Source organism: Acomys russatus, chromosome 23 (assembly GCF_903995435.1).
Source record: "Acomys russatus chromosome 23, mAcoRus1.1, whole genome shotgun sequence".
In the NCBI taxonomy this organism is placed as follows: Eukaryota; Metazoa; Chordata; class Mammalia; order Rodentia; family Muridae; genus Acomys; species Acomys russatus.
In genome coordinates, this window is record NC_067159.1 from 21,661,589 (window position 1) to 21,688,389 (window position 26,801).

The 26,801-nt window shown below is 34.0% G+C and overlaps 1 protein-coding gene across 4 annotated transcripts in view; it reads right to left on the bottom strand.

Annotated features, from left to right (window-relative positions):
- Positions 1-26,801, bottom strand: part of Ptbp2 (polypyrimidine tract binding protein 2) — a 66,349-nt gene that overhangs the window by 19,960 nt on the left and 19,588 nt on the right. For all 4 annotated transcript variants that reach the window (XM_051165921.1, XM_051165920.1, XM_051165923.1 and 1 more), the window contains exons 4-8: positions 20,655-20,827; positions 19,653-19,796; positions 15,416-15,580; positions 15,218-15,328; positions 8,449-8,644 (exon numbers count right to left, since the gene is read on the bottom strand). In XM_051165921.1, the coding sequence (XP_051021878.1) occupies positions 8,449-8,644; positions 15,218-15,328; positions 15,416-15,580; positions 19,653-19,796; positions 20,655-20,827 (789 nt within the window). The remainder of the gene's footprint in view (positions 1-8,448; positions 8,645-15,217; positions 15,329-15,415; positions 15,581-19,652; positions 19,797-20,654; positions 20,828-26,801) is intronic.

Genomic DNA, 26,801 nt, shown 5'->3' on the forward strand with positions numbered 1-26,801 from the left:
AGTCCTATTCTGAGATTATAAACTTATGTCATGACAACTGTTCCCCAATTTCTTTTCTAAATGAATTAAGACTTAAATATTAAAAGTTTTAAAACCCACCTACAGTAAAATACTTTTTTGTACTTACATGTTTAATTATTTATTATTTTGTACAGGCTAATAAACCAAGAAGAAACCAAATCATCTTCTCAGACCATCTTTGTGCAAATATCATACTCACACAAACACAAACACATTAAGACTGCTGCTGGAATAACATCACATACGCTCTTATATTAAGGTTCTAAGTAACTAGAGTCTTTTATAAAATAATGTTTAAAAGGTATGGAATTACATAAGCCAGTAAAGTTATCCAATAATATCAAGTACTATGTTCTGTACATTAACTGTATACACTATACGTGGATACAGTGGCAGCACAACAGTGTTTTATAATGTTTCATGATACAATGTTACTAGACAGTAGCACTTATTACCTACACTATACTCTTATGGGAACGTCCTCTCCAGATGAATCCATCTCTCACTGAAACACTTAGTAAATGGTTGTATTTCAAATGTTTTTGCCACAACACATGACAGGAAGAACTTTAAACAGAGGTGGAATCTTAAGGTTTTTGTTTGTTTTCTTTTCTTTAAGCTGACATTTTTCTAGTTATTCTGCAAGGAAGAGAAACTGTCCTCAAAAGTATCTCTCTAGGAATGTTAACAGTGGAGTCAAATTATAACAGGAACTAAATAATGAAGGACAGGGAAAGAATGCTGCTAATCCTTGTATCTAGAGCCATGTATCTACAATTCTCTTTGCTGGCACTTCTTTTTACAATGGTAGTTTATTCCACCATTGTCTAAATTAATTGAAAGGAACGTTACTAACTCACAAAATTAAGCAGCAACATTTCCACCTTTTTAAGCACTTGTTCTACTAATGGTTCAGCAGCAACCACTATGGAGGACACTGAAATGCTGTGTGTGTGTGTGTGTGTGTGTGTGTGTGTGTGTGTGTGTATATATGTATATATATATATATATAAATAATATCTTTAAAAAATAGGATTCTTGTTTTCCTAACACAAATGAAAGCACAGGTTCTACCACATATTTTGGAAACAATAAGGATATCTCTATTACTTCCTCCTATAAGGCTCATTTGCAGTTTTTCCTACTAGTATGGTTATAAAATACATAATATAACATATATAAATACATTGTCTCGTAAAAGTTGTGTAAATTTTTCTGCATATGTATAGTCACAAAAAGGGGAACCCTTTGTCAAATGTAATTTCACGAAATGCTTTTTAAAAAGCAGAAGAAAGGCACTAAAAACACACAAAATAATTTTGAAAAGAAAATGACAAAATTATGAAAACATTTTTATATTAATATTTAATATAGAACTAGAATAATCAAAGCAGTATGCTAGTACCATCATTCTTCATATAAAAATTAACTCAAAATAAGATAATGAAATGAACTAAAACTAAAATTGCTAGAAAAGAGAACATCTTCACAATCTAGCACCACAAATCACTGAGAAGCCAGTAAATTAGACCTCATTGATACTTCCTGTACCCTGTACCAATTTATAAGCCTGATATGCTTGTAGACATTCATTCATAACTTAACACAACTAAATAAAAGCAAATGTTGAGTCTAGTAACTGTTAGCAAAATAACTGAGGAATTTATTGCTCTACACAGACTTCAGGATAGGCTGAGTAATTACAGCAAATGCCTAAAAGGAGCTAGGCTGGGGGTTTACTCTTCAACAGTGCCTCCACCTCCAAAAGTAAGTTAAAGATAAGACCAGAATTGCTTTGCACGCACTCTTATTACAGGTAAAGGGCTAGCTAAGCTAAGGGACGAGGGAATCTAAGTTTTTGCTAACTAATGAAAAAGTTGTACATGAAGGGAGGGCAATCTTTACAACTCTTCCAATGAAAGACAGTAAGCAGCAGGCGCTAGTGAACACTAAACACATTAGGAGAAAAATAAAGGTTCCACGTTACCATATTAAATCACAATCAATCTCTAGCCTAACTGAGTCAGTAGACATGAAGGAACCAGCTGTCACACGTCTTCTTCAGACATACAGTAGACCAAGATGCAGTGAATACAGGAACAAATTATGATACTAGAGGGAAACACTCAGAGCAATGTAAAAAACTAGCAGCTTTCCAAAAACTTAATTTAAGGCTTCTTTATCAGATCAATGAAACTGAAGTTGGGACAGAGAAGGGGACTTTCACAGCATGAAAATAAACTATGCAGATAGATAACAACAACCAACACCAAGCATCTCTCTTAGGATCCTGCTCTGCACAAAGCTATCCTTAAAAACAAAAACAAAAAAACAAAAAATTTTTTCTTTTTAAATGCAGTGACTGGCAAGGATTGAGCTACAAAGACTGTCTAAAAATGCCAAATATAAAAATAACTGTGAACAAATAAGAAATAAATGTTGATGCAGGTTCGCTATTTGGTCACATTAAGAAATTGCTGCCTGGCAGATGGGAACAAACACACAGACCAACAGCCAGACAATGTGCAGAGTGAGAGACCTTGAACATTCAGGCCCAAAAGGGATGTCCCAATCAAGGTCCTCCCATCAGGGCTCAGGAACCTCAGCAGAAGAGGTGGTAAGAGTTCAAGATTAGAGGAGAAGAAGGATACCAAGGAAACAAGGCACTCTAAATCAACAGGATCAATGCGCATAGACCGAGGCAGCATGCACAGGGCCTGCGCTGATCTCACTGTAAGCAGACACATTTCCCATTGGGTACCCAGAAGTAATGTCCCTAGTCTCCTGCAAATGAAAATTAGTTTTTCGAAGGGAGTCTCCCTGAGGAAACAAACTACTCTTAAGGGTGGGCAGCATGCTCAGCAGCAGATGGCCAACAGAAAATGAACTCTACAGAACCTCTAAAGGTTCCTTGTCTCATAGGTCTTTTCTTTCTTTTAAATTTTATTTTTTTAACTTACTCTTTCTTCTATTACACTACATGTCCTTTGTTTGGTTTGCAGTTTTTGTTTTAATTTGTATGAAGTTCCTGAGTGTATGAATGAGTTGGTTTCTATGTCTGTATCTGTTCGTTTTGTCTGCCTTTTCTTGGGCTCTTTTCCTTCTCTTGGTTTCGTCCTATACTATATGTTAGTTTTTGTTTTATGTTTTATTTTTTTTATCCTTTAGACGCCTGTTTGTTTTCTATTGAGAAACAAAATATAGTGTATCAGGATTGGGAGTTGGTGGGAAGGAATTGTGAAAAGTAGAAGGAGGGGAAACTATAATTAGGATATGTTATTTGAGGGGGGAATTATTATAAAATAAAATAAAATAAAATAAAATAAAATAAAATAAAATTTAATTTAAAAAAAGAAGAAGAGGGAAAATGAAAATCTGCTCCCTGGTTTGATGAGTGACATAGGCATGGAATCCCAGAATGCAAGAGGTTAAAGAACACAACCTTTTGAATTTGAGGGCAGTGTGTTCTACATCAGAGATTTCCAAGCCAGACTGCAGCTAGACCACACAGTCAGACTCTTGTTTCTATTGAATTAATCAGACAATTCTTAATGTAGAAGATAGGTGAGATTAAGGTTAAAAAAAAAATCTGAGAACACCATGGTGATACTTGAGATGTGATATATAATATCAACGTGGATTTAAAAAACTGTAGGGAAAATTAAAACAAGTAAACCCATGGTAATCACTATGGATGTTATTACAGAAATGTGGGAATCATTCTAAGACATACAATGATCAAAATATAAAGGCAGATTATAAAATATTACCATGTGAATGACCCATTCAAAAGCAACAAAAGCAAAAGCTTTTGAATTTTGAAATAATCTTGGTAATTTTAGGATTACGCATAAAAGGGAGAAACAGTAAACCCAGCTTAACAATAAAGTAATATTTTATCATCGGAATTACTCCAAGTAAATATGACACGAATATAAAATATTAAAATACTGGGCAATGGCTATATTAAGCCCCAAAAATATGGTGTGTAAAAAAATTCCAATAGCAGTTGATTCTTAACTCTTGTTCATTAAAATATTTTGGGATATTAAAAATATATGAATGCTGTGGGCCCATTCCCATTTATTTTCAGTGGTGCTTTCAAGAGCCAACACATTTAGAAAGCACCACTACACAGGAGTACAAATTAACCTTCATGAAAAATATTACATCTAATAACCACCAACAGCTCCGCCTCTGCTAATACTGTTATTTAAGAATGGGTGCTATTTTATTCAAGCTCTATTCTTTTGATGAATTAGTTGCTTTCATATTTTTAAGTGGCAACATGGTAATGAAAAATTACTTCTAGCAATTTTCTAAAGCTACCCACCTCTAAATACATTAACATTTACCTTGACAGATCATAATGTCTCAAATTATAATCAATAATTTTTGAACACCTTGTTCTCTGAAATAGAGTATGTGAAGGAATACACTGCCAAGCTTATTATTATGCACGAAGCTGTTACAATTCTAAGTAACTACAAAGTACTGCATCTCTCATTTCTGAAAAACAAAACAAAACAAAACTATTTTCCAAAACACTGTGATGCCTAGTAAAAGAAGTAAGGAAATCAGGTCTAAGTGATAGTTTAAAAATAATTATTGTTTAAAATAAAATAATTTTTTAAAAAGTAATGACATTCATTGAAGCAGCTAAATATAAAAAGCAAAGTGACCCCCATATATGACAGAGTATTTAACTATATATAATCTTTTAAGTAAAGGAATACTGAAGCAATTATTTCAGTAGTTCTGTTTAAGAAAGACTGACCAAGAAGGGAATCTCACCACTATTACTTTGGTTGTACTCTGAAGTCACCAAGATAAAATATCCTTAGAGGCAACAGGGGCAGTGGCACAAGCTTGTAATCCCAACACTCTGGGAGGCAAGGGTAGGCGCATCTTTGTTAGAGGCCAGCCTGGTCAACAGAGAGTTCCAGGACAGCCAAGGCTACACAGAGAAACCCGGTCTCAAAAACAACAATCTCCTCAAAAAATCCTTAGAGGCAGAAAATAAAGAAGACAGTTATCATTTCACAAGGTGTCAACATCAATAATAGAACATTGAATGTCTCTGTAAAGTGTTTGGAAGCATCTTTTCAGAAACATAGCACTGATGTATAATTTTAGCACCCTAAGACCACCATAAGACCCTGTCTCAATTTTTTTAAAGGCTTAAAATTTATTTTAAAAAGATGGTGAGAATGGTTATTAAAAATACTTTTCTAAAAGGAACAGTTCTAAAACAAGTTGAAGTCTCAGCTCATATCCTAAATAAACATAAGTCTCTAGTAAGTAGTTAAGAACTACCTATCACCATTCAAAAGACTCCAGACAACTGAAAAATTATGAATAACTATTGAAAAACTACAAAATAGTTTAAAATTAATGATACATTCCTGCAGCAAATTAATATGCTTTGAAATAAAGAAATGATGCCAGGTATAACGGAACAACCAGGTAATTTCAGCACTACTCAAGTTACAGCAGAAAAATCAAGAGTACAGGGCCAACCATGGTAAGAGGCAACTTCCCAACTACTCTGGGCTACATAGTGGCATTGTCTCAACCAAGAAAGCCATGCTGACGGCAAAAATACAGCCTTCTCCACCATTTATGTTGTTTCAAATGAATACACAGCTTTCAGGAAAAAAATTGTAAAACTATCAATAATGTTTAATATTTTTATTCAATAGTTCCAGGAATATAATCTTAGAAAATAAGACAAAAATTTTTAATGAAAATAGACTTTAATGTCTATTTTCAAAGATTCAATGTACTGTAACAGCAAAAAGCAAACAAAAAAGTCCAAAATAACCAATGAAGATATAAGTACGTCCATTATAAGTTATTAAAATTATAATTTCTATTCAAAAGTTGCAAGTTAAGTGGCAATTACAGTAAAACACAAAAGCTAAAAACGATTTTAATTTTGTACCAAAAATGTACTTAAGAGAAGGCAGACAGACCAAAATATATGAATGTTCTCTCTTGTGAATACCATAACTTGCAGAATCTATTATTGGAGTTTTTAAAGTTAAACTCACCTACTTTTAAAACCACTTGAGGACTGTTAAAGTAAAAATTTCACTAACAAATGTAGAACAATTAGAGCAAGTAAAAGATGACAGACTTTAGGAAAGCAAGTTTAATTCCTCACATTTAACCTGAATTCACCAATTAGGCTGGCTAATAAGCTCCAGGGATCCTCCATCTCTGCCTGCTGGTTTCTCTCCTCTTCTCCCTGGGGTTAAAATGGCTACTACTGTGCAGGCTGACAAAGGTATTTGAGATTCAAACTTAATAGCTCATGCCAACAGAGCAAACACTTCATCAATTGAGCCATCTCTGGTTCCATTTTATGAAACATTTATTATTTATAATTCTTTCCCTAAAGCCTTCAGATCACAATAAAAAGTGTGCTACATTCCCTAGAAAATTCCAAATGACTTCAAAATATGCCTCCTCTCCATAGGATCCAAATACACACACAGATTCTTAGAATTCTATCATGCTATGAACAATGTTTTAACAGCACCCTTTTTTTGGTATTTTACTCTTAATATTTTTTTAAAGAAGTGGTACATGATTTTTTTTTAATTTTCTTAGAGACTATACAATCTAGATGCTACTACCTATTTTATTTGACTATTTTAAGGTTTCATTTATGTACCTATGAAGTCTTTCTTTAGAAGAATGCCTAAGACCCAGAAGCTACCAAGGTCTTTTTCTTCTTTTGTACAAGTTTTGTCAAGTAAAGAGTTAAAAGTAAAAGTTGTCTATCATTTATTACAGTCTCAATCTTGACAGTGTCATTAAAAAGTGTAAACCACAATTAAATAAGGCTTCAAACCAGAGGCACACTGCAGTAAGACCTAAAGCATCTCTACTTACTATTTTCAGTCACAATGAACAGCAGTGGTTTGTGCTAAAGACACCAAACGGTCAATTCTGATTATTGTCATTAGAATTAACTGCAACTAATGAGTCTTCAACATTAGACTCTTTCATGTACATACCAATCATTTTATTTTACAAGTGGACGTAATTGTTACATATGCAAAATAAGTACTTTCGACTCTGTTTTTCAAACAGGATTTCTCTGTGTATTCTTGGCTATCCTGAATTTGCTTTGTAGACCAGGCTGGCCTCGAACTTGCAGCGATCCTTCTCCCTCTGCCTCCCGAGTGCTGGGATTAAAGGCGTGTACCACCACGCCTGGCTTTGTGTGTGTGTGTGTATGTGTGTGTGTTTTTGTTTTCCGACTATTTTTTAAAAGGATGGACATAAACTAAAATTTGGAGAGTTACTTTCTCTTTCTCAACCTTCAATGTTGGATTCTCTGGATAGTAATCCCATGAGAGTATTACTTGGGGATAGAAATGGCTCAGTGGTTAAATGTACTTGTTGCTCTCGCAGAGAATATGGGTTTAGTTCCCAGAACTCTGATTGGTGGCAACAACTGTCTATAAACTTCTGTTCCAGAGAATCCCTTTCACAGGCATTATGCACATGTGGTATACAAACATACATGCAGGAAAAACATAAATATAATGGAAATAGTATTATAAATAACAAAATGAAAATTCCCAAACACAACAAATTCAAACTACTGAATTTTGACATTATAAATGAGTTTGCTTATTTTAACTTACAGTTTTCCCCAATCTTGAGTCCATCAACTCCCTGTTGCTTATTTTTACACTATATTTTACGTTAGTAACACAAATACATCATAGGATAAGGTAAAATATAAATGACAAAGTCCAAAGGAAAAGCAATGCACATTTTATAGAAAAATCCTCATTAATAATTTCTCAAGATTTATGGGACACTATACTTTTAAAAATCCCATAAACCCAGGGAGGAGGAGGCAGGCAGAGCTCTGACTTTGAGGCAAGACTGGTCTACAAAGCGAGTCTAGGACAGCCAATGTTACAGAGAAACCCTGTCTCAAAATCCAAAATCAAACAAACAAAAACATTCTATGTAGCCACACTCTTATTTTTATCTTTGTTAACACTTTATTTCTGCATACTGCTAAAGCAATCAAATTAACCCTAACAGGTAGGCAAAAAGGCCTTAGGCTTAGATAGGACAACAAATCTGAAGCATACATATTTTAATAAACAACATTCTTTTTCATTCCAGTTTCTCTTTTGTTTTAGGAGGGTTGCATAAGAGAAAAGTGAAGTTATGAAAAAGTGGGTAAAATGAATATACTTTTAATTATAACTAGGAAGTTAACGGCTTTCTTGTAATACAATTTATATAACCTACAGTCAAAAACAAAACTCACAATAAAATATGAACATAATTTCTTAAGGTTTAAAATATAAGACTAATTATACTTACAGTAGTTTACCAGGCACTTTCCCACTGAACACTGGAAGAAAAGGGTACAGACAGTAAAAATCATACCTAAAAGCGATGTCTCCTTGGCAAATGCTGCAGCAATAGCTGGGTCTAATGCAGGCTGGCCATCTCCGGATGGAAGATCAGGTCGGGTATAATCCCTACTTTTATCATTGTTGTATTTTACATTCAAATTCACAAGTTTGGAAAAATCAATCCTTAGGGTACAGCAAGCATTATAAATATTTTGACCATCTAGGGCCTGTGAAAGTGAATAAAATATTATCAGCCATCTTAACTTTGAAAATCAGTAAAAACAGGATAGGATTAAAATTCATAGACTAAGCCATACTACTTTTGTTCTAAATGTATTAGTTTCTACCATTCACTGCTTTCATTAAACAGAAAATGCTACTTAACTCTAAATAACTATCATTTTATCATCAATGCTAATACTTTTTAATAAAATAAAAATCTCTTAACAGCTTTAAAAAAACAGGTGACAGTCACACATCTCGTGAGCCCCGCAGCCATTTACTCGCTTCAACAACTCACTATATACACATCTTATTCAGATGACACTATGCAGCTGCCTCACAGCAAGTAAATGCAGCCCCAAGATGAAATAACAACTCCTGAAATGAATCAAAAACATCTTTCTTAGGATGAACTCTCTGACCGGAGTCAGAATACCTTGATGAAATTAGAAAAGGCAATGCTGTTCCAGGTATTCTGGAATACAAAGTGCCTTCTAAAGTTAAAAGCCTAGACTTAAGTAAATCACTGTTAGACCACTGTTTTACTCTGATTATCAGTGCAGTAATACATGAAGTAGAAATGATAAGGGCCACCACGCTTCCTTACAGGTTACTATGAGAACTGAATAAAGGCTCATACATGTGAAAATTTATCATGAATTATTATTAACTATATTATTATTATGCTGCTGCTATATATAGTCATTTCTAGTCCAACAAAGTATAATAAAAAAATCTGTAAGTGAAACATAGTGTAGAAGAATAAAAATGTCTTGTTAATGGAAAAAGATAACTTTTATAGTTGCTTAAGTATATGAAGTTTGGAATTCATTCAAACATCAAAATATTCTTACTCTCTAAAAAAGTAATTTTCCCCCCTCATTATACAGAAATTTTACAACTATTTCCTGAGTTGAAAAGCAGCAAAAAATTCACGGAGGTTCACAGGGGTGGTGAAAACTAACTTAAAGGAATTTCATATACACTATGACTTAAATTACATTTGAATGAAGCAAATAACCACAATAAAGAATCTATACCACATAAAAGTAGACATCAAATATATCAACTTTCAACAACTTAACAAAAATAATTCAATATCCTCCTGTGGAGACATATAACACACTAATAGCTATTCATTTACAGTAAGTAAAGGTATTCCTGACAAGAGGATGACAGAATTTGTGATTTCTATGCAATCTAAGTCGCACTGTGAGTATCAATATTGCAAATGTCTATCAATAGATGAGTAGCAAAATTTTACTCAAAAGTTAACTATTTAAATATTCAGAGAGAAAAATGTATCTTACAGCTGGCTTGACTCATCATCCGTAGGTTAATGCCAACAGTACTGACAAAAAATTACTAAATCTACAATAGGTTTTTTTTTTCCATTTTTTGTTTTTTTTTTTTTAACAGTAAGACTTTTGAAAGCATCATTTTAATACAATATCAGGGTAGAATAACAAATTACCCACAATCAATGTACTGATTATTACAACGTCCTCTAGGGACCTTTGATAGTTTCAACTTTAACTTTTAGAAAATATCTGTATACACAGACTGGAGAGAGCTGGAGAGAAAAAAAGGGGGGCAACAATCATATTATAATTGTGTGGAACAAAGGAGAGAAAAACAGGAATCCAGACATTTTTCAAAAGTTGCATGAAATAAGATACTTATAAGGGAGAAAGAAAATCCATGTTAAAAACAATACGCAAGCTTCATTTCAAGGTATATTGACAATCCCAAGAAAGAATAGTGATACACAAACCAGTCCTGAGCTGGGTGCAGCCACCAGGAATGCAGAGATCTGGCTGGAGCAAAGATTACTGGCAGCTAAAGTTCAAGATAGTGTGTAACAAGCAAAGACTTCTCAAATGTTCCTGCTTTCAATTAAAGTTTATACACTAAGTAAAAATAATCGGAAAAAAATGTCTCAGTAAATTAAATTTATAGGTAAAACACAAGCATCAAAATGAAGGAAAATGTTAGAATATACAATTATAATAGCACAATGAAACATGCAGATATGTTTTGGTGAAAGGCTGTTGAGCATAAGAGGAGAAGCTTTAGGGAGACTCTTTAAGTTCCGAGTTCTCTGAATATCTTACTGTCTGGTTGTTAATGAGGAAAAAGTTACTAACACCGAGAATATAAAATTGCACTTTTAATAGTAATTAAGTAGTTAAAACCAACTATTTGCAACATGAAACTTCACATTAGTAAATAATGTAGAATTCTTTTAAAACTCTGGTCCATTATGAATTCCTATGAACATGGAATGCATAATGTAAAAACTAAAAGGTAGTATAGAAAGTTCAAGCAAACTGCTCACAAAGTACCATGACAATAGTTCTCTGAAAACATCTGCATAAACTCACGAGTTCTTTGTAAGGACTGAAGGACATGATCTAAGCACTACAGCCATCTCAGTTTTACAGTTGCTTTCTTAATAAAAGCAAAAATGTAACCCTCAAGTCCACTGAAACAAAATGACAACATGAAAAAGATTCTAAACCACACAGCATAATTATCTAGGTTTTACAAGGAAGACATACTATTCATGGGTTTTCAATAACAAAAACAAAAAGACATTTGTTGATATAATTTGGCTGCAAAAAACAAAACAAAACAAAACAAACCTTTAAAACTGGGGCCTTTGCATGCTTCAATCAGTTTTACCCATTCTAATTTTAAAATTGTTACTAAGAAGCCAATGCAGAGTATCTTTGCTTTCCCAGTATACTGCATGAGTATTCTTATGAAAACATGAAGACCATTTACTCTGTGATCATTAGGATTGCTGTTATGGCTTCAGCTTATCACGTTAAATGCCAATGATCAATAATAGATACAGCAGAGAATACTGTAGATATAATATCCACTCATACTAACAGAAAACCCAGTTCTCTAAGCAATAATTATAAAAAGCTAACCTAATTCAAATATAATATGGAAAAAGGTCTCTGCAAAGAAATTTCTAAGTTGGAATTTGGTTTAAAAAACAAAGCAAAACAAAACAAAGGAAATGAAGAGAAAAACAATATTAACAAAAAGAATAGCACATTGTAAGCCTCAAAGATCAAAGACGGCACATCTATTAAGTATTTAAAGAAGTCTGAAATAAATGAAAAATGAGGAAGCGAGACTTGAGAAACAAGCAATCATTTAATCTCCTAAACCACACAAATGACTACAGGCTTTATCCTAAAGACAAGTAGTAGTAGTCCCTGAAGGACATCAGGAAAGTAAGTAATATGACTAAATTGAAATCATCATGCAGTCTGTGGAAAAATACTGGAGTAGCCTAAATTCCTGAAGCGGGGGGTTTCAGCCAAATAACACGACACTGAAGTAGATGATGTCTTGATGGCTTAAACCAGAGCAGTGCAACTCAACCACTGGTCAGGACATTCTGTATAAAATGACTTTGTGTCTTTTAGTAAAGTTCTGGGCTAGAGAAGTTCATGTAAGCACTGAAGACTATTAAGAAGTGTTGAGTAGAAGTCTGCCACACAGAAGCAGAGTGTGGAAAGGTGAAAAGCCAATAGAAGAGGTAGGAAAAACCTAGGTTAAAAGTGTCAGAAACCAGAAAAAATTTAAGAAAGAGGGGTCCACAGTGTCAAACATTGCCTACAGGTTAAGCAAGATAAAGACTGCAAACTATTACTGAAACTGTACTACTCTAATGACCACGAACAGTTTGAGAGGTAGTTTAGGGTAGACAGAGAAATGAGGACAGAAACAATATAAGCAGCAAACAGCTTTTCTAAGAAGTCTGATTATAAATGGAAACAGAGAACAAAGATGAGGGGTGAAGAGGCACGTACAGCAGCAGAACCAGCAAGATCTGAAGTAAATTCATTAGAAGTTTGAGCTATTTTAAATCTTGGTGACAAGTTGTCAAAATGAAAAAAAAAAGTCAAACTACACCATTATTACTAATACAGCCTGAGATAGGTAGCAAAGATTGAGATCTATAGACTTTTACAGGTACTAAACAGGTGATAAAGCATAGAAAAGCATACATACTAAAGATAGGTATAAGTACTAGATTTTGCTAGAACTACTAAAATTCCCATCTGACTTTAAAAAACAATTGACAAATAAAAGCAAGGAGACACTTAAGTAAAGTATAATCTCCACTACTGTGTAAAGCAGAGTATTGCTGACTAGAAGGAATGTGAAATGATTTTCTCAGGAAGAATGACTACCTTCCTAAGATACTCACAAAATGTCTGACATTTTCAACTGTCAGATGATATGATACTATGCAATATTTTCTAGGCATACCCTTGATAAAGGCATGAAGAATATAGATTGCTAGCATTATCAATGGGTTTCACAAGTAGTTTACATGACCAGGAAACAGGGCAAGTTAAGTGTGGGAAGTGAATACCCTTTCCTTCTCTTAACAGGCTCAGCTACCAGAATGTGTACTTAAGAAAGTGTTATTACTTACCCTGTCTACAAGGTATGTGGAGATAAAGACAGAGCAGAGATTGCGGCAATGTCCAACCATTCCCTGGCCACACCATGAGAGAGAGCCAACCCGACACCATTAAGGACACTGTGCTATGCTTGCAGATAGGAGCCTACCACAGCTGTCCTCTGAGCGCTTCCACCCAGCAACAGATTGACTCACAGCCAAACACTGGACAGCGCTCAGAGAGACTTGTGAAAGAGTAGAGGGAAGGATAGAAGGACCCAAAAAAGACAGGACAGGAGCTCTACAAGAAGACCAACAGAGCCAACTAACCAGGGCCCAAAAGGGGACTTGCAGATAATGAAGCATCAAACAAGGACGATGTAGGGACCAGACCGAGGCCGCCTACACATATATACCCAATGGGCATCTTGGTCTTCATGTGGGTCCCCTAATAAGGGGAGCTGGAGCTCTCTCTGACAAGGACTCTGTTGCCTGCTTTTCCATCATTTTCCCCCTGGTGGGCCTGCCTTGCCAGGCCACCATGGAGAGGATCACTCAGTCCTGATGTGACTTGACATGCTGGAAGGGGTAGCTGGGAGAAGAGTTCCCTTTTTCTGAGGGATAGGGGAGCGTGGGGGGGGGGGGGTAGGAAGGAAGGATGGGCTGGAAGGACAGGAGGGGTGGGGGCCAAGATTAGGAGGTAAAGTGAATGAATTAATTTTTTAAATTATACTCAAAATTTAGACTTCTGTAGAGAAAGTTTTAGTAAGCGTATATACTCATAAATGTGTATAGTCACTGCTTATCTGCACACCCACAATGTGATACTTTATCATAATATTAAATAACTATAGGTTACTTCTGACAAGATATACACATAAACTATTTTTTTCTGTGACGAATGCAATATGTATCCTAATCAAACCCCAGTTCACTGTTTCTTTGTCAATATTTTACTCTGGATTGGGCAATATTTTCTGGGTCACAGACACAAACCAAGAAACAAATATATAATATACATCAGAAAATGTACACCATTTACAAATACATTTGACAATGTGGAAAATGTCATAATATCTAATTATTTCCAATAGTATAATCTTATACAACATTAATTTTTGGTTAACTCAATAAATGTAAAGACTCCACAGAGTTGGGAGGCAAGGCATGTGAAGAACACCTATTTTGGACAAGACAGAATTCTGATCGTTAACTGGTATCTAAACAACAGAGGTCCAACTTTCATATATGTAGTCTTGACCTGGGAAATTCATGAAATACTAGCGAACACAGTTAATTATGAAAATAAAATAAAAAGTAAAAAATTAGGTAAGACTAAGATAAAGAGCTGACTTAATAATTTGATAATATTAAACTCTATTTGAATTTTTAATCATCTGATAACGGAATAATAATGAGATACTATGGCCAAAGAGCTTAAACAGTAAAAACAGAACAAAATAAATTACAGAGAAGATTGAGGCATTCAGATGCAAAGAGTTTTATGCATTTTGAATGGCATCATGACAAAGGGAAAGTTTACTTTTCTACAGTCTTAACTTCCATATCTAAAAATCAGTTAAAAAGTGAATGATATAACTAAAAAGCTGAGTCAGAAACTATCTTTTATAAAATCACAAACAATATAGCAGGGCGTGGTGGCATACACTTTTAATCCCAGCACTCAGGAGGCAGATGCAGGCAGATCTCTTTAAGCTAGAGGCCAGCCTGGTCTACAAAGTGAGTCCAGACAGCCAAGGCTACATACACAGAGAAACTGTCTTGAAAATCAAAAAAATAAAAAAATAAACAAACATTTGAAAACAAACAAACAAACAAAAAACCCACAAACAAAAGTTGTCTTAAGGATTCTTTTAAAATGGTGTAAGATACAATGTAACTAGAGCTGATCAGAATATCTGCACTTTATCTATATTGAAGATATATTCGAAAAGTTACTATGTAACTCCTACCAAAAAATACATGAAATTGTGTGTATGCACAACATAATCCCACAGTTTTAACAAGACCAGAAAGCTTACTACCAAATTGAACAAATATATAATACAAGCCTATATTACAGATGACAACAGCAATAGCTGTTCTTAAAAATGAGTTCTAAGTTAAATCAGTATCACAAACTTACTAGTTTTGCTTGCTGAGCATTTACTGGATCGCCATACTGGAGCAAAGCCTGAAACTGGTTATTTTTCGTAAATGTGATTATCTTCAATACAGCACCAAACTTAGAAAATATCTGTGAAAACATTAAAATCAAAGCATTATTACCTACTATATTATTTCTTCAAGTTATAACCAACTATGCAAATTACAACACACTTACTTGGTGAAGGACATCAAGTGTTACAGGGTAGTACATATTGTCAATAATTATTCTAAGTACTGGACTCTGGGCTGGAGTCACTGCACTCTCACTGACTGTGGTACCACTGAGAGGTGTATTTGCTGTCTGGACAGCTGTCACAGCTTGAAGAACTACTTGAGCACGCTGAAATTGACAGACAAGTTGTTTAGTAACATATCCACTGTTTCTATTTACACTTTTACAAGTTATACTACTGTCTCTTTTTAGTTCAAGTATTCTACTATCTTTGGTTCAAAATAGTTACCTAAGCACTTTGGCACCAAGGCTGACAGATAGGCAGTGCCATTCACCTTGAAAGAAAGATGTACTTGGGTAGACATTTATAACCAAAACTTGGTCAAAGAACAAACTTAACAGAATAACAAAACTGTAACTTCAGACTGTTCACTCTATGAACAGGTACACTGCAGGAAAGGAACTAGCAGTGAATTTTCATTATGATCTAATCATTATCAAAATTATGATGGTGGTTATTTTTCTAATATAATCTTCAAAAATAAACAGAGGGGATTAAAACAAGTCTTTTTCATACTAATACTATAAGATATTCTGATCAGAGCCAGATGTTGTGGCGCACACCTTTAATCTCAGCACTAGGAAAGGCAGAGGCAGGCAGATCTCTGAGTTCTAGGCCATCTTGGTCTACAAAGCAAATCTGGGACAGCCAGGGCTACACAGAGAAACCCTGACTAGAAACACCCAAAAATCAAAAACAAAAAATAAAAAAACTGACCAGAAATTAATGTTATCTCTGGTATAACTGTCGGGAACATTTTCAGTTATATTATGAATGGTATTTTCAGTACATTTTATGGTAGATAATACACTATCAATATTGTAAATTATATCATTATTTAACTTTCAAATTATCTTAATGATTTGACTAACCTTTATTGGCAGATAAAGTCAACATACACATCTATGTAAACACCATTTAAATGCTAATTAATAATATAAAGTATAAATGCATATATCAGCCCAAGGTACTCAAATGAAACTCAGCATTTTATGGCAGTAGCTACTTGATACTTTAATACTACTACGGAAAATAAAAAGACCTTAACAGCAACATTCCCCTACAGACATTTATCTAAAAGGACCACATTAAATACCACAACTAACATCTGTCATAAATTCAAATGTCTTTTAAGCTAAGAACCTCAAGATCACAGATAAAATGCAGTGGATACAAAAGGTGAAGTTTTCCCTGCCATTTTGTCACATAAGTTTCCTTTCCTGTACCAATCCCTCACCAATACAGACCATGACTATCTGTTCAGAGACAAAATCTATCAAAAGCATATACTATATACATATAAAAGCCTTTCCATGGAATTAATTCCATGCTTATTCATCACTAACCATCTTTTTTAGCTTGACAGCTACGATTTCTCATAGTAGTAACAAATGACTTTGTTTTAATATATGAAGCACAGTTAGCTTGCCAATCTAGATGTTTTCAAACTATTACATATACACAGAGAAAGACTCAAAAGCTGAGAAAAGACTTCAGTTAAAAACTACAAATTGGACTTGCCTGAAAAAAAAAAATCTCACTCACACACACACACACACCAAAACAAACAAAAAACCTAGAACACATCAGTGTGCCAGAAATTGGAGACATGCCTTCTCTCAGCCAAAGAAATGGAATCCTAACATGTGTGTTCTCTTTGGTCTGGCTTCTTTAAAGAAACTCCATTGTATGATGTACACCTATGCTTTGCATATACACAGAGCTTGTTCATTCTTTTTTGGCCATGAATATATATAGCACAACTTCTTTTATTGCTGCACATTTGAGTCATTTCCAACTCTGGACTACTACAATGTAATGGTTGCTCCACCACAATGGTTTTTTATATCTTTTTTATTTCCATACATATTTTTCTTAAGCACATAATTAGGAGTAGAATTATTAAATATAGAATTTGTATATGATCAACTTGAGATATTTCTGTTTTCAAAAGATTCTACTAATTTACATTCCAGTTACCAATATATGAGCATTCAAGCTTCCATGCATATTAACTCCAACATCTACTATTAGGTGTCTTGTCTGTTTGTTTATAGATAAGTCTTTACTACATGGCCCAGACTGATCTCTATCAATATTCCATCTATAGGTGAGAACACAGTGGCAGCAAAACACACATTAATGGGAAGCCTAGATAATAAACAAGCAATTCAATTCTTGCCTCTGACTCATCACCTCAACACTAAAAACAACAAAAGCATCAGTTAAGAGAATCACAAGTCCTAAAAGGCACATTTGTCAGCTCAATCAAGGCCTCGATGGTATTGGGGGAGGAGAGGGATTAACTTGGCATCCAACTGCTCATTACTTTAACCCAAGGCAAGTTATGTGAGCCTACAAAATTCTAATTGTGAATTCTCAAATATGAATAAAGTGAAGAACAAGAAAGGAGAATGAGAACAAGATAAACTGAAGGCAACACTGAAGAGACAGTCAAACTCTGCTAAGCTATTTTAAAAATAAAACTGTACTGAGAACCCTCAGAGAACTGCAAAGTTCTTTTTTGCCCAACCATAATGTAAAAATTGATCAAAAAGACTGAAGGGCTTTTGAAAATAAAATCCTTGACTTAATTTGAACATTCCTCCTGTCTGTAATCAAATGGCCTACATACAATAAGTGATTTATTGCTTAGCCACTTTGAAATTCATTATTCCAAATTCCCCTCTCTATGGGGCTTTAAGTCATCATCCCTATGTAAAAGTATGCACCTATAGACTCCCTGTTGTTGTTCCCCTTCTTATATATTTCTTTCTTTTGAATCTTTGAAGACAGAAAACTCAGCTAGCACATCCAAGGCCTTGGATTTAGTCCATGGATAGCACTACACCCAATGGTAGTCTGAGTGAAGCCAACACACACTGTACCCTCAAAAGCACTGTTAAAGGTAAGTTCTTAGACCAGTGCAGCAAGTCAGCATGTTTGATTTTAAAAGCAGTCTTATGCTATTTTAACATTCATTTTAAATATCTTCTGCACCATATTTTAAAAGCCAACATTCACATATTCTTCATTCTTAGTTTTTCTTAGGGAAACTGACACATCATTAGAAAACAAATTTCATAATAAAAGAACACCAAAATGAGTAAGAGGCACTGCATTTCCTAACTTAAGTTTAAGCAGCAGACCAGTGCACTGTGTCCTAACAAGTTCCAGCTCATCAATAGTCTCTCCACTCTCCACACACACTGCCCCCTACCTCACACCTAAACATCTAGCTGTGACTACAGTTACCTTCCACTATGTTTTGTATTGCTGCTTGGTTCTAGACTCAATAAACCCGAAGACTCAAACACATTCAACTAACCCTTGGCCCCCATTTCCATATTAAAAACCTTAACTTGAAACCTGTAACAAGTAACAGAAAACTGACAAGCTCTTTAAGATAGCAAAACTAATTTAATACTAACTTATCAGACCATAAACATATCAGAAAGTATTAGAAAGCCACATACTTTGTAAGTGAATATTTAATAAGTACTGTTGCAGGGTACTTGAGCCCACTGTGATCCCTGAGATTGTGAACTGTAAATCTTTGTTTCTTGCAGTTGGGCCCTAACTTTAATCCAAGAACTTTCCGTTTATTGTAAACAGGTGATTAAGGTGTGGTTCAGCCAGCCCTAGCACACAACTTTAATCAAAGAGCTATCTGTACACAGGATTTAATAAAAGTTAAACCTAGGTCAAGATGTGGGGCAAAAAACCAGCTGATAGAGATTAAAGAGTAGGAGGGGCTTTAAGTTGAAGGACATGTAAGACAGCTATAGAGAAGTGGCTTTTAGCTTTTGAGCTCTTTAGCTCCTGGGCCTTTGGCTTTTTGAGCTTTGAGGTAGCAAGCCTTTTGCCTTGGATTTTTTTTTTTTTTTTTTTTGCCTTTTCCTCCAGGGCTGTCAGCTGAGCTAGTGAGCCTCTTGTGCTGGGTGCTTTTTCTGCCTCTCTGAGCTAGCAAGTTTTCACCCCAGCATCTGGCTCCTGAATCTTTACTGGTGAAAAGGAATGATTGGGATTTTCATTTAAAACAACAATGGATACATATATACTAAATTATTTTAAAGATAACAAAAAACGCATACAGAAAATTATTTTCTATTAACATACACTATTTATTAGTCTTAAGATGCTATCAGCCATATTGCTTATGTACCTATACACACTCACTTGGTTTAATGTATTGTCTGTCTTTAGTTCCTTGTGATTGGAGTACTGGATATAAATCGGTTGGTTACGAAGATGAGGTGTCACAGCAGAATAGTAATTAACCATAGTAATAGCTGCTTCTTCTGTTGCCAGTTCCAAAAACGCCTGAAAAATTAGTTTAAAAGAATACCGTGAATTAAGTGTAAATAAAAATTGTAATTTTCAACTCAAGTGTCTATGTAATCTAGTTTAATTAAAACATTGCCTAGAATATAACCCTCATTTACATTTACTGAGGGGCTGGAAAGATTGTTTCGGCCACTTGTTGCTTTTCCCGAAGACCCAAGTTTATGGCTCACAGGTGTCTTGAATGTGACACTCTTGACTGTTGTAGGTACCGCCATTCACATGCACATATCCACATACATGTATATAATTTGAAAACAATAAAATATATCTTAGAAATCTCTTAAATTTTAATATACAATAAGAGCTAATTCAAGCAATGCCCTTTATTCCAACTACAATTTACTATACCCCATAAACCTGTTTTTTAACAAAAACTAGGGAAAATAAACATTTTCTAGCACCAGAATTTTATTATCACTACCCTAAAGGTCTCATTTGAAAAATATAAAGAAACAATTTTAAATGGCCAGAATTTAGCTATATTTTAAAGAATGTTAACTTTCATAAATTCTTCTAAAAGAATCATTATAATCATTAAAAATTTGAAAAAAAATGTCATGTTTAATATACCTGATTCCTACTGCCAATGTAACTAAACAAGTATCCAAAATTTAAGCCTGATTTCTACTAATGCTACCAGATAAAAAGGCTCAAGCAATTGATGCTGCTAGTACCCTTGGCTTCTGTGAACAAACAAATATAAAAACTGAACACGACTTCTACTTTTTTTTTTTTTTTTTTTTAAGAAAATTAATTCCCTCCTTTAGGTGACAGACAATTCTCATCCTGTGCAGTCTGATGTTTAACATGCTAACAATGTTTGTAAAACTGTACCTGGTTTTTTCCTTTCAGCATAAGGATGTTAGTTACCTTACCAAAAGGTAAACCTAAAGCAATAACTTCTGTTTCAGTCACTTCACCAGGTAACTTTCGAATATGAAGTACACGAGAGGGCGCCCCATCCATTTTATCTTCTCCTTTAAATTTCTTACTATCATTACCGTTGGCTGAAAGATATTCAGAAATATTCTTTACCAGTAAGACAAAAAAATTGATTTATATGAAAAGCTAAATATAACCTTAAAACATAAGCGAATAGATTTGAATTCTTGAAAAATTAAAATTAGGCTTTCAAAAGAATGGAAAACATCATTAAACCATCAATTAGTTAAAAGTTGCCATCAAGCCATGAGCATAGTCTATGTAGAATAATAATTAGCAAAAATATTAAAATTCTATTTCATACCAAAACTGTCCAATGACTAAAGAACAAAAGTATATTTCCATTTAATTCTTTTTAAAGATTAATAGATAGAGCAAGCTCCCCTTCACCAAAAGGGACATATTCCAAAGCCACCACTCTACATCTATAAACAGCTAGAAGTTAGCTCTGGAGAATTTTTCTCTATCTTACATGAATATGGTAAGGTTTAATTTATACTGAACATAGGATGAGCTTACTAAGAATAAATAGTAAAACAGAATACAAAAGTACAATATTTTTACAATAAAGTAAAAGTATATATTTCTGAATTGTTAAAGTAGACCAGTAGTTTCCATTCAATAAATAAATCTGCCTTCATTACAAAGTATCACCAAAAAAGAAAAACACTCTGTAATTACAGATGCCTATAAATGAGATAGTATCACTTGGTCATAATTTTCTAGACACTTCAAATGTACTTCTAAGACTTCAACTAACATGAAAAATCCCCTTTAAGCTAATATATTTATGGATACATTTTAAAATAAAAGTTAAACACTTTATAATGTCATATTGTACATGTGAACAGCAGATAACAACTTGCCAGAGTCAGTGTTCTACCATATGGGCTCCAGGAATCAAATTCAGGTCACTATGCTTGGCAGCTAATGCCTTTACCTGATGAGCCACCTTAGAGGCCTAGAAGTCTCTGTGCACATCACTTACCATATATTACTCAGTCCTGAGGTACTTTAAGAATAATTTCTACTTTAAAAAGCCAAGCAAATGAAGCTCAAAACTATTTCTATTCCAACACTTCTCTTGCTGGACTCTGAAGGAATCATGTTGCACTGGCTTCTATTGTAATTATCTTCTTCCCAACTGACTATATAAAATTGTTTCTTAAAAAATATTCTTAAGCTCCTGTACAACTTAACTACAAATGACCTTCACAATGAGATAGTACTTTGGTTAAAAAATAAAATAAGCATCTTCATCTTTGAGTCTACCACTTTTCTGAACCAGCCTTTAGGGACCACACCCCATAAGTAAATGAAAACTATTAATCCTCCCTTAATAGACCTCGTCCAGTCTCGTGAAATTTACTGAGTTATTTTATGATCTAGAATATACTGCACCATAATGAGCATCCTAAGTATATTTACAGGTTGTTCTACAAATACTTGGTATAGTTTTATAGACATGGGTTAAAGCAAGGTAAAAGAGCCGTTGTTCTAATTCTCTACTGTATCCTTTTATTTGCCGAGTGTTAATAGTCAAGTTTGTGAATCTGACTAGAAACAAGCTTTGTATACCAGGGTATACTGGAATACTTCCTAAAAGATTTAGGTGAAAAGACCCAGGCCGTATGGGATAGCATTGCACCACAGCTGGAGTCCCCAAAGGAATAAAAGAAAATCCAGGCTAAGGTCCAGTGCCCATGTCTCCTTACTTTCTGACTACAGACACAATGTGACCTACTACCAATCTCGTTTCACAGTGCCTTTCTCATCCCAGTAGACTATATCCCTTCTTAAAACATAAGCAAAATAAACCTTCCTTTAAATTGCTTCATGAAAGGTATTGGCTCACAATCAAAGAAGTAATCCAAGAAAAAAGAGGTAACTGCTCTCCTCAAAGTATAACTAGGACTGTCATGTTTTTCATGTCTTAATGTTGTTCCAGATACAACAATTCAATAACATTTGGTTTTCTGATAAATATGAAATAGGTTTTTCTATACGTATGACTATTCCTCATCTGAAATTTTATGTTCTCACACGAATAAAATCAAACTTTAGGTTTTCTGTTTGCATGGAATACAACTTTCCATCCTCTCACTATTAACCTGTCTTTGCAAACCTGACTCTGAAAAATTAGGCAAGAACCTTAAAAGCTGTCTCTAGAATAGTAGTGAGAACTTCTTTCTAAATCTAGGGCAACAATTCTTTTGATTAAACTGCACTGTCCAGTATTTTACAAAAGAAATGTAATGCAAATCTCACAATAATTTTAGAATATATTTTCCATATACCTTCTTCACCATAAACACATACATTTTTCATCATTGTCAACATTCTTCATTAGAGCAGTCTATCTGTTAGATCCTATGGAGTATACTCTTTGTCACATAGGTTTGACATTACATCCATCATTACACTACAATGTACAGTCTGCCCTAGGAACCCTCTGTGTTACAACCTACCTTCACAACTACTTTATTTTCAACTGCCACCATGGTTTTACCAGAGTATCAGTTACAGCAACATGGTAAGTCAGACTTTGGACTGGACTTTTCAGATAATAGCACTTACGGCTCTTCCCCAGTTTTTCAGAGCTTGATAGTTTACTTCCTTTTGGCCTAGACGTACTGTAATTGTGTCTATCTACCTACTGAAGGACATTCATTTTTTTCCATATTTTGCTATAAAATGCAGGTTGTTTTCCCCCCCCATCTTGACAGTTTTCATTTCCTCTGAATAGCTAGGAAGGAACACAACTTCTGCAATGTTCAATCAGTGTTTACTTTTATAAGAAAATACAAAATAAGTCTTCCCAAACAAATGTATCATTTAGTATTCTGACCAGCAGTAAATTAAAGTCCTGTTGTGTACTACACCACCACCACCACCACCACCACCACCACCACCACCACCACCACCACCACCACCACCATCATCATCATCATCATCATCATCATCATCATCCTTGGTGTTGTCGATGTTCTGATTTTGAGTCATGCACGTATTTGTACATATAAAATGTGCATGTATATTTCATGAAACCTCCAAAAAAGTTGGTGCTCCAGATAAGCATGTTCTTTATATGTGGATTCAACTTAAATATTATTTAAGTTAAAATACAGCCAAGCTAACATGGGCAGCACTAACTAAAGGGGTTGTTAATGACAAAAAGGAAGACACGAAGTTGGAGAGAGTGACAGGGTACAGGGTAACCGAATGAGGGAGATAATAGTGAATAGACATGATCAAAATACAAATATTTTCATCAATTTCTAAAATTGGGTTGTTAATCACCTTAGCTGTTAAATTTGAGTTTGTACATTTCTAAATTTAAATAAATCTTGATATTAGTTTTTATAGTTATACTTTTTGTAAAAAAAAAAAAACTGGCTACTATATGGCTTGCCTTTTTATTTTGTTAATTGTCTTTAAACTGTAGACACATTTTAATCCTTTTTTTCTTTAGACAGGTTTTTAGAATTATTATCTGCAAATTTTCTACCTAACCCAAGTCATGGAAAATTTCTCCTGTTTTCTCCTAAAATGTTTGTAACTTTTAAAACATGTCCGTTTGGACTTCATTTCCACCTGCATCAGAAAACATACATCAAAAATTTCTAGTAGAGGGATGGGAAGGCAATCAGCTATGTAACATTCTATTAAGTCTTTTTCCCACAAGACTTTGCACCTCATCCAAACATCAGTTGCCTATAAATCTGTAGGCTCACTTTTGAATTCTCTACATTGTGATCTACTGACCAACCTATTTATCGTTATGCCAATACAATACTATTTGGGTTTTTGTAATTTATAGTCATCTTTAAAATTAGAGTATGTTCCATTTTTTCACTATTATCTACTATCAACACTTTAATACTTTCTTAGAGATATTACTAAGATTTTAGTATATAATCTCAAGTTCAGAATGTTTTTATGTGAAAGTCAACACTGTATTATTTTATGTAAAATATAAGGACTTTGTCAAAGTAAATCACGTTTGTTTTAACTTTGGGGCTGTTTGTCATCTCATCTATGTAATAAAGTCTATATAATATAAACTTTTCACTTATATAGTAAGTATAATACACAGAAATTCAGAGAACACAAAGAAATTCAGATGACTGAGACAGGGTTAAAAAAGAATTATTTATACTTGCCATTTCACAGGACTATTCATAAGCCTTCTATAGCTCTGAATTTTTAGCTAATGTCATCCTTTTAAATCTAAAAAGGTCAGCTTGTATTCCTTTTGTGTGATCTGTTGACATCTTGTTAAAGTGTCTTTTGCATGGAAGCTTCAAGTATCTTTATTATTAATTTTCAATTGTTTGGATATTCTATGCTTCAGTCTATGTTTGTTTTTTAAATTAACCCAATACTGGGGGAGGGGGCAGGACTTAATGAGCTTCTTAGAACTCTAAGTTCATATATTTCCCACAAATTTAGAAGTGTTCAGAAATTCCTATCTCAAATATACACATACATCTGTATGCATACATACATATACTGCCCCATTGTCTCTAATCACTATCCAGACATCTAAATATGGCTTTGAGAGGAAGATAAGACTGCTTGCTTCTTGCTTGGTATTCCTATAAGTATACTTCTTTATTTGCAGAATCAATAAGTGTAACTTGCTTTTATGAATGTTTATTAGCCCATTTTCCTGTTGCTAATCTCAACAAAACTTCTATTTCCAACATTCTATTGTTCAGTCAGAGTATTTTCATGCTTTTTAAAATAAAAATTCTTTATCTAAAGACTTTCCACTTTCTAGTCAGTTATTGTTTCAACCTTCTCCTTTAAATGTAATGCTTACTGTATTTGCATACTAATTCTCCTAGCTGGACATTTTAGAAATTTCCTCCTACTGAACACTTCATTCTCTAGGTTATTCTTTCTTTTACACAATTTGTAAATTTTGATTGTACATTACTGGTATTATGGATTACAGATACAGAATATTTAACCCTATGTCATCTTTAGTATTTTTTTTTAAACTAGGGAACCAAATTACATATGAAACCTTCACGTTTTGTCATGTTAGACTTTGAGTTTCTTATACAAATGGCACTTACTACAGAACATAATTTTATTAAAGAGCTGGGCTTACTATATTCAAATTTTAAGTTGTGGGTATACTAGAAGATGACTATATCTGACCTGTCACAACTCCAATGTCTCAGAGGACTGTTCAGCCTAGAAGATCACCATGTAGCTCTCAGACCTATAGTAAGGCAATTTCTGATAGACCTTGCAATGTTCCTACCCAGCAAGTATCTAAGACTTCTGATATGATTCCCTACACCAAATTCTGCCTGCCTAAATTTGCAAAACTTCCTTTTATTCAGGATCCAGGGCCCCAAGCCCCACATGTTTGGCATTACAATGAGCTTCTTTGGTCCAGAGAAACCTCTCTGCTTTGTCTGTAGGTGCTTCAAAGCAGAACACCAGAAAGATCACAAGACTCATGGCAGGTGTTTCCTTTCATTCAAGTTTATACTTTCTGTATGTCAATTCAAACAATCAACTTTGGTTTGTGGGTTTGGGAAGACAATTGGAAAAAGGGTCAAGGCTACTACAGTGACTCATGTAGACCCCTAAATATTAGCTTTTAAAACATTCTTAGTATCATTACTGTTTGTTATAAATAAAAAATCTCATAAAGCAGAGTTGCCAACAACTGAACCTGTCTATTCATTATCAGAATCATGACCTTGTGATAGTTTTATAATTGTTATACAGAAAAACAAATAAACTAAAAATTCAGCTTTACATCACGCTGCATTTAGCAAACAGTTCACCATTTTTAGTTAACTGAAATACTAGGATTGCATATGTGTACATCAAAGTGTATCAAAATAAAAAAGTTAACTGGAAATTTGTTCCATCCTCTTATGATCTTTATAAAAAAAAACAGTAATGGTTTCAGGAAAACAGGAATAAAATGTAGGGTTTTAAGTTAAAGAAATCTAATAATAATTCAATTAGCATTATTATTATATATTATATATTATAATTATATGCATTATA